At 50.6% G+C, this 9020-nt stretch overlaps 1 protein-coding gene across 1 annotated transcript; it reads left to right on the forward strand.

Annotated features, from left to right (window-relative positions):
• The first annotated feature begins 2452 nt into the window (after positions 1-2452).
• CITED4 (Cbp/p300 interacting transactivator with Glu/Asp rich carboxy-terminal domain 4) lies at positions 2453-4734 on the forward strand. Its single transcript, XM_041129304.1, has 2 exons — positions 2453-2581; positions 2852-4734. The coding sequence occupies exon 2, from the start codon at positions 2864-2866 to the stop codon at positions 3476-3478; it is 615 nt and encodes a 204-aa protein (XP_040985238.1). The 5' UTR covers positions 2453-2581; positions 2852-2863; the 3' UTR covers positions 3479-4734.
• Positions 4735-9020: the final 4286 nt, after the last annotated feature.

Genomic DNA, 9020 nt, shown 5'->3' on the forward strand with positions numbered 1-9020 from the left:
TTTTATGGCTGGATGCATCTGCAAAGACGAGGGCAGACACTCCCCTTGTAATTGTTCCTCACCCGGGTGTGCATCTGCATGTGAACTCTCAGGCAGGCAGGTATATGTATGTGAGCATGTGTTTATTAGCACTAAAAAATGCATTTGTCAAAATCTCTAGAGTTAAAAAACAATCATTACATAATTACATGAAACAATTAACCAACTGATTCATCAGTTAGAGGCTCACGAACAACACCTGAAACCCATCCCAGCCACTTAACAAGGCAGAAGGTGGCACAAATAAGAGCAACTCCCAGGATGTCCTGGAGGTTAATGGCCCTGTGCTCTGTCCAGGTAAGAGAAGACACTTTCCATTCCTGGCTGCTCTCATCTGGAAGCTGATGGCTTCTGGGTATTATCAGCTCTGAGCTGCTGGTTTAAGGTGTTTTGATATAGAGATATTCCATATAAGTAACCCTTCAGGTCAGTACTGTGTGGTTAGGCACTCACCCAAGATGCCTGTGCTGCCTAACTTTAGTCCCTTGCTGACAGTATATACTTAGACCTCATTTCTTAAGTAATACAGTTTGCAAGAAACAACTTCTTCAGCAACATTTGAAACACTTTGTTAGCACTTCCTTCTGCTCAACAGGGTCAGTGAGCACAATGAATAAGCAGAACACATAAAATTCCATGAAAAAAACTGCTCCAGGTCTCCAGAAAAGATCTGTTATTACCAGAGCCATTATCTGTAATGCTGTAGTTAAAGGCTGCACGGGAGAGCGCACAAAGATAGAATGAAGTTGGGGAAGCAAGTTTAACTTTACCATCACTTGCCTTCCAAGTGGGTAGCCATGCAACACTAGTATCTTTAAAAAAGAAGTCTCTGGGTTCCTTCAAAACAAAAAAATAAAGGGGAAAAATCACCACTGTGCTTTCATATGCTACTGGAAAGCACCACATCCTATAGAGAGCACCAGTGCTGCTGTAGTCTAGGCCCATGGTAAAATAATTTGGCTAGCATGGCTCAGTGGGTGAGCATGTGGGTTGCACTGGGACCCTGTGAGCCAAAACTCAACTCAGAGGTGAAAGACACTGCTGCAGACAGAGTTGTGGCAGCAAATCTCTGCTTGTAACATTCACCTTGCTACCAGCTCTCTTGAGAATGTCAGCGCATCTTTGCTGGGAGGGTGCTGCTGGCAGAGTAACCAACCACCTAGTTGATGCCACTAAGTAACTAACCTCAGTCACCTTGGCTGGTAAGGTCTTGCTACGTGGTAGCATCCCATTGCTGACCCTGCAACCAGAACTGCCATCAAGCAAGGACCCTTCTCGTAACGGTCAGCACCCTGCTGCGCCAGGGCACATGCTGGCAGGGGCCAGTGTGCAGTAGCCCTGGAAGCACTTGACAAAGGTCTGTGTGCACATCCTTCAGTATGAAGTTTAGCACAATCCCCACAGCAGGTACCTGCACCCCAGCCAGCCGTGTGATCAGGTAGAAAGGCTTGGTCAGAGTGACAGTGGGGGAGAGGAAGGCACTGGAGGGGTGACTTTCTCCAGAGAGCTGATCTTATGCCATTTGCAGTATCAGAGGCAGACAGGGTCCCTGCTCAGGAAGCAGAGTGAATACAATCCAAGCAAATACAGTTCAAAATTAGTGCTTCACATGAACACATCACCATTCCCAGCATGCATGGGCTGGGAGCAGAAATGATCTGCCTGAGGTTCCCCAGTAGCCCCAGGTCCAATCCTTACCCAAAGGCACCTAAGTGGGGTATTGAACAGGGATGACCCAAGTTTTCTGCAGCTGAGTATCCCTGGAGGAATCGTGGTGCCCATACCACACTGAGGGATCCCCAGCCCAGCACGCTGGGGACACTATCCCTTGTTCCCAACGCCCTCCATGCCCCTTGCTGTTGTTGTTGCTGACATGGAAAAACAGGAAGGTACATGCACCATCTGTGGGGATGGTAACACCAGGCAGCATGGCTGGACCTTGGCATCCTGTTCAGGAACACAATGTGCATTGGGGGGCTCCTCACTCCCAGTGTGGGTATCGGCGGGAAACTGGGGGCACTGGGCTGGGGGCCCTGGGTGCCATCCATTCCTTTCCTCCCCAGCCTGCCCAAGGTGTCTTGCACCTCGGATCCAAGAGGAGACCGCTCAATCCCAAAGCCCTGACAGTGGGGATTTGCCAAAATCGGTGCCCTACGTGCTGGAGGCAGCCAGTCCCCCTCAAGCTGGGCTGTGTCGTGACAACGAGGCGTGTCGCGACCAGGGGGCGTGTTGCGGGCACGGCTCGGAGAGGCCCACCAGCAGCGGTTCCGTTCCGTTCCGTGCCGGGAGCGAGCCGACCGGCCGGGGAAGCAGCCGAGCCATTGTGCCGCCCGCCCACCCCACCGGGGGCCGGGCAGCACCGGCAGGGCCGGGCAGCGGCGGGCCGCGCTCCAATGGGCGGCGAGGGGCCGGGCCGGGCGGCCCGCCCCTGCCCGCGTCCCTATAACTGCCGGGAGCGCGGCGCCCCGCATACGGCGAGTCGAGCCGAGCCAGGGCGGCACTGCTGGTGCGCGGACCTGCTGCCCGCCGGAGCCCCGGATCGGTGCGTACCCGCGCGGGCAGAGCCCGGCTCCCCGGGGCGGCCGCGGGGCGGTGTGCAGGGGCGCCGCGGTGCGCGCCGCGCTGAGCTTTGTCCGCCAGCGGTGGGCGGGCGGACAGCAGCTCGACTCCCAGGGAGGGTGCAGCGCGGTGCCTTCCTCGCGGGGCGACGGTGGGGGGTTCTCCGGGATCCTCGGTCGGAGCCGGCTCGGACGGGAGTGGGAAGCGGTGCTGTCCCCGGAAGCCTTGCCCTGAGCCGTGTGTCGCCTTGCAGGGGCCTGGAGCCATGGCTGAGCACATGATGATGTCCATGAGCCACGGTGGCACCGGGCTGCAGAGCTACCGCATGGGGGTGAGTGGGCTGCAGGGACCCCCGCAGCACGGGCAGCATGTGCTGAGGACACTGCCTGCCGCCAGTCAGATGATGCCCTACGGAGGGGCTGGCATGGATGGTGCAATGAGGCCAAGACCCAACCTCAGCGGACAGATGGGCCACCACCAGATGCAGAATGCGATGATGTTCAATGGCCCAAGTCAGCAGCAGCAGTACATGGGGCCGGTGGGCACCCAGCAGCTAATGGCTAGCATGCACCTACAAAAACTCAACACCCAGTACCAGGGTCACCCGCTGGGTATGAGCAACGGGCCCATGGGAGCTGGTGCCCAGCAGTACAGAGTGGGGCCAAGCCAGCACCCAGGCATGCAGCACATGCCCTCACCAGCGCTGACCTTGAACGTTATGGACACTGATCTCATAGATGAGGAGGTCTTGACATCCCTTGTCCTGGAACTGGGGTTGGACCGGATTCAGGAGCTGCCAGAGCTATTCTTGGGACAGAACGAGTTCGACTTCATTTCAGACTTTGTTAGCAAACAGCAACCCAGTGCCATCAGCTGTTGAGGGGCTTTGAGCTCCTCCTTGTGTCTTGGTGTTTTGAGTTTGTTTCTAAATTCCTTCTCCACCTGCCATCCTCCTCCCTTCCCCTGCCTTGCCCTGTCCTGGATTCCTAACCTCCCCAAAGAGACAATCATCGGACACTGGCTTGCAATGGATTGCTTTTCTCTTCTGTGTGGTTTTCCTGTGTGGGAGTTCCTGGGGAGGGGGTGTGTACCCCAAACAGAGAGCAGATCAAGAGCTCTTGCTGTAGAGCTGCCTCTAAATGGCATTAACAGGATTTCTGGCTTAAGTAGAAATAATGGACTTACGACTTTCCACAACTAGGCTTTGAGCGCAGGAAGCAATGGGCAGCTGGCAGCACTGCCGGTAGCTGGATTGCTCAAGGATTCTGTGGTGCCAGCGAAGTTAAAGGATCCCCTGAGAGAGGATTGTCTCCCTGGTGCATGGTTTGAACCAGTTTCCCCTTGCAAACATGGGTGGGGTTAGATATTTGTTGGGACTTTTTACTGTGACAGTAAATAGGTCTTCAGTCTTGTCTGTTCAGCTCGGAAAGGGGGCACTTCCCCTCCAGCAGGCTTTTTTCTAACTGGCTGAGCAAAATAAAGTATGCCTTGGGGAAGGGTGTGCGTATGTGCCTAAATGTTCATCTCTGTGAAACTTCGGATCTCTGACCTGTACAGCTAATCAACTGTAAAATCTACAAAGCATTTGAGGTTGATTCAGGCATAAGGCTTAAAGCTGCAGTCTAGCTCCACTTTTTTCCACCTCTGAAACCAAATAAAGACCATGTAACTGTATATTCCAGATCTAATCTTATTTATTTTCCTATGATTATTTATTTGCAAGGAGTTATTTTGTTATTTGGCTTTGGGACTGCTGGGAAGGATGCATGGAGAGTACTGCAGCTTTAAGATGCTGGCTTCAAAAAAAGAAAGCCTGGGATAGTTTTCAAGCTGCTCTGCAGATAGTCACTTCAACCTGAGATCTTTGTGCTGAACGCATAGGACTGTAAATCCAACACCTTTCTGAATGTGATAAAGATGACTCGATTTCTAATTCCCTTACTCAGAAAAGGTTAAATGTAAAAGCTAGTGGGGTTTTGTTTCCTTTGCGGTCTCTTGTTTCCAGGCACTGTGCAAAGCTCCTGTTAACTCCTAGTTGCTGCTGCCCCCTGCTGCTGACAGCTCCTGGCAGCTGTCACTCGACAACCAAGTGAGAATGTACAGATGAATTTGCAAATAAAAGCTGAAATATCTCCAGTGTGCATTTGTTCAGTGCTTGTCTCCGGCCCAGGTGCAGTGCAGTGTCGAGCACTGGGGAGAAGTGTTTTCTTCGCTCCCATTGGTGGGCTGTGGATCCAGTCACTAGTGTCCCCCACCTGACACCGAAGTTGTAAGGACTGTATTTCTAGTTTAATGGTTGGACTAAGTCAATCCAGTGGCTGGGAGGATGAGATGCTCCTTCTCTGTACTGAGGACAAATTCCTAACGTGGATGGTGCTGCCTTGTTGCAGAGTGGCTGCTGTTGCTTGCAGCCCTGCTGCTGGCTGACCCAAGGCACTCAGACAACTGGGTGGTGACTCCTTACACTTCTTTCATATCAAGTGCAGCTCCAACAGCTGGGTTGCAGCTCTGCTAGGAGCTCTCTGATACAGTTTTCTACACCACAAAGGCTCTAAAAATCAAGACAGCCTTTGATCTCCTACTCTTCCAGAGCTTAGGTTTTTCTTTTTAAAGGGTTCCCAGCCAGTCCTTTTGCAGAGTTCAGAAATATTCCCATGTGTCCCTTTCCTGCCCTGCCCTGTAGCAATGGGGCTGTGGATGCTGGTATTGGAGTGGCTGGATCACTTTGACTGCACTTTGGATTGCCTGTCAGTGTCCCTTGGCCTTGTTCCTTGCACAAATCAAGAGCAATTGTTAAATTCCTGTCCTGTCCTGTCCTTTTGGTAGTCGTGCCTGTGCAATCTGGAGAGCTGGTCAAAAAGTAAATGGCAGGGTTGTGTTGCAGGTGGGAGAGCCCTGCTTGGGCTGTCAGCTCTATGGTGATGGGCTGTCTGAGACCTGGAAGAGCTTTGCCTTCTCTGTGCATCTGTGGAATAGCAGATGGCTTGTTTAGCAGGTTGTAGGTAAGCAAGAAAGAGTTAGCAACTGGATTTATTCCTCAGAGTAAAAGTAGCTGAACCCCAAAATAAACAGGCATGTTCTAGGCTGTCAGTTGTGGTTGTGGGGGATGCAGACTGTGTGACACACCATTGTGGCCTACAGTGTCCCAGCTACAAGTGGGGAGCTATGTCCAGCCCACAGGTGCAGGACTGTCAACTTCAGCAATTTCTGCAGAGGTTTCCCAGGAACAGGAACACATTTCCCTGTAAGAAGCACTTGGCATTTGATGCAAACTGGACAGAGGAACATGTCTGTACATCCTCTTTGAGGGCTGTTCAGTACGCTGGGAAAGGGGCTGTTGATTTAAGTCAGAGCAGGAGAGCTAATATTACCAGAGATGTGGAGTGACTGGGGGGTTCCCAGTCAGGATTTTCTTGGGAGTCTGTCTTAGCAGGCTCAGTTGAGATTATTTCAATGTCAGCTTTCATACAAATGCAAACTTCAGAGCAGGAATTAACTCCTTGGGTGTGTTACCTCTTTATTTCCCCAAAAGATACTGCTAATTGTGGTCAACCTCTATGATTTCCTAGATAAGTCAGGCCAAAAACACTTATGATTTCTGCTACAGGCCTATTGTTTCTGGCTGGGTTAGACTGGATGAGTCCAGTGATCACCTCCTTTATAATGCCTTCTTGGTTTAGGTGCAGTTTGGACCACCATTCTTTGTGCTGCCTGCTTAGTATGCCTTGCATCAGGCACACAGGACCTGCTACAGCACTATGAGCTGCAGCTTGGACAGCTCTAGTTCTCCCTCTCCACTCAGCTTTACGGTGCAGCCTGCCTGTCCGGGTCCCCTGGCAGGGTGGCTGGCACCACGCAGTGAGCAGAGGTGCCAGGTGGCACAATGGGGCAACCCACCTACCTGGGTCTGCACACAAGTTTCTCAAAGTCATCAAGATCACCAAAAATGTAACGGGGTTGAGCTCTGCTTTTTCCATCTAGCTGACACTGACCTTTTAATCCAGCAACAGGCAGGAGGGCAGCAGGGTGATGCTCCAAACCACTGGTATCTGTAGGGGCTGACAGGCACTGCAGAGCACTGCAAACAGTTTCTGAATGACAGTGCCAATCAGTGTGGGAGCTTTGCGGACATAAGTGAACTGCTCGCATGGAGAGTTTGTGTTTACAGACAACTGCTGGGAAGCACTTCTCCTCTGAGATACCAGGAGTCTGTTTTGTGTGTTGGGGAAGAAGGGTTCTCCAACCCCACTGCCTAGTCCAGATGGGATAACTAGGACACAACCACCCTGTACCCTCACCTAGGCTAGATCCTCAGTTATACTCCAAATAGATTTTGTAGCTATTCTTGTGAAGACCAGGTCTTGAGGCAGCTGCTGGGAGCATGTGAGTGTGAAAGTACAGAAAGACAAGGCATTTCTCTACATCCCTGTCTTTCACCACATGTGCTCTCAAGGTGATGAAGTTTGCTGATAGTGCTCGGTGATTCAGAGTAGCAAAGATGAAAGTCCAGTGCAGAGAGCTGGTGAAGGATCTGCCAATAGTGAGTGACTAGGCAATAAGATGAGCAATGACTGTTAAATATGAAATTATATATGTAGGGTTGATCTTTCTTGACTTCACACACAGTGCTGGGCTCTAAACTAGCTACAGCCACTCAGAAAATATCTTAGCATTACAATGAATGTTCCTGTGAAAAATCTCAGCTTGCTGTTCAGGAGGAGCCAGACAAGCAAAGGGAAGGTTAGAAATCATTAGGAGAGGAATAGAAAGCGGAATCAAACAGTGAATGCCCTACAGTATCAATACAAAATTCAGCTGCATCCTGTGCACTGCCCACACCAGCAAATTGTCCAAAATTCTGGTCTGTTCACCAGAAAAATGATAACGTAAAACTAGAGAAACTGTAGAGAAAGAGGAAACAACTGAGGCAGAGTAATGTTTCTCAAAAGAAGCCACAAAATAGACTGGGACTTCTCAGTCAACAAGAAGGCTGGGTAACAGAGGTTTATAAAATAAAGTGAAAGGGGAACGTGACTAGGGAATTATTTTCCCCAGGTGTAATGGGAGATATCTGCTGATCTCTGCAAATTTAGGTGGCAGGGGCCAGGTTCAAACATAAGTGAACAGACGTATCCCTGCATGCAACATGTAGTTTAAACAGTGAAGCTTCTTCTGACAGCATGGGAGGTGGGGGTACATGAACTCTTCTGTGTGACCAAAAAGCCAGTTGACTGTTACGAACAGCTAAGAGCAGACCAGAGAACACAGCAGAGGCCATTCCTGTAGGCCACTGTATGTCTGCATGGTTCACTTCCACCTTGCACACTGAGTGCTGTCCTTGTCCTACCATCTTCCTGGCTCAGAGAGGATGGGGTGGAAATTGAAAAGGTTCAGAGAAGGGCAATCTCTGTCTGAGGCCCCACTAACCACAACTCTTCAGAAAGTATTTGAGAAGGGATGCAGTTGTTCAGTCTTCTTCCCATGCAAGCAATAAGGCATCAAAGGAGACTGGCAAGTTGCAGGTTCAAAGCAAATTAAGGAGGTGGGGTTTTCTACAATGAATGGTTGAGCTGTGGGACTCTCCTCCACAAGATGTTGTGGATATGTGAGGTTGCTGAGGGTTTGAGGGATGTCCAGACAAGTTCCTGGAAGACAAATCCATCAAGGGTCTGTAAGCACATAAAAATTATGTCTGGCTTAGGAGGCTGCAAGAGCAACAGAGAGTTAAGGGCTGGAAAACTGGCCAAGCAGGCAGTATCATGCTTACTTGCCTTATGCTTATGTTCTGCTGAAGGCATCTACTGAGGACAATGTTTGGAGGCAGGATATGAAACTATCTGTCAGGTCTTTTGTCCTGACCCCAGACACCTCTTATGCCACAGGATGTGATAGGTGCTGAGGCACATGGCTTTGAAGAGCAGATAGGCAAAAGACCTAGGGAAAAAAATCCACTCTAATAAAAAGATCCTGTTTCTGAGTCAGAAAGTCTTTCATTCAGGAAGTCTTTGAGCCACAGATCAGTGCTGGAGAGTGAACCTGGGAAGGACCACAGCAAGTGGGCCAGCATCCCCTCTGCCCTAGGCACTGCTGTCAGCCACAGGCTGAGGCAGTGCTGTGCACCCCAGGAACCTGTGGTCTGACCAAGCCTGGGGGTTACCCATCTGCATGTGTACCTGCTCTCACTGGCCATAACTGGAAATCTGGGCATGAGCCAGAATAACACTGCCAAAAAGAGACAAAGTCCCATTTGCAGCCAAAGGGATTGAGAACATCAAGTGAGAACTGCCAGGGAAAGTCAAGCCAAAAGCCTGTCTAGCCCTACCTGCTCTCTGGGATTGGGTAGTCTGGGAGGAAATTTGGGAAATCAAGTGATTGTACATGGTCCTTCTCACGATGCTCCTTCACAACTTTCAGAAAGTAGT

This window comes from Aquila chrysaetos, chromosome 16 (assembly GCF_900496995.4).
Source record: "Aquila chrysaetos chrysaetos chromosome 16, bAquChr1.4, whole genome shotgun sequence".
Taxonomy (NCBI): domain Eukaryota; kingdom Metazoa; phylum Chordata; class Aves; order Accipitriformes; family Accipitridae; genus Aquila; species Aquila chrysaetos.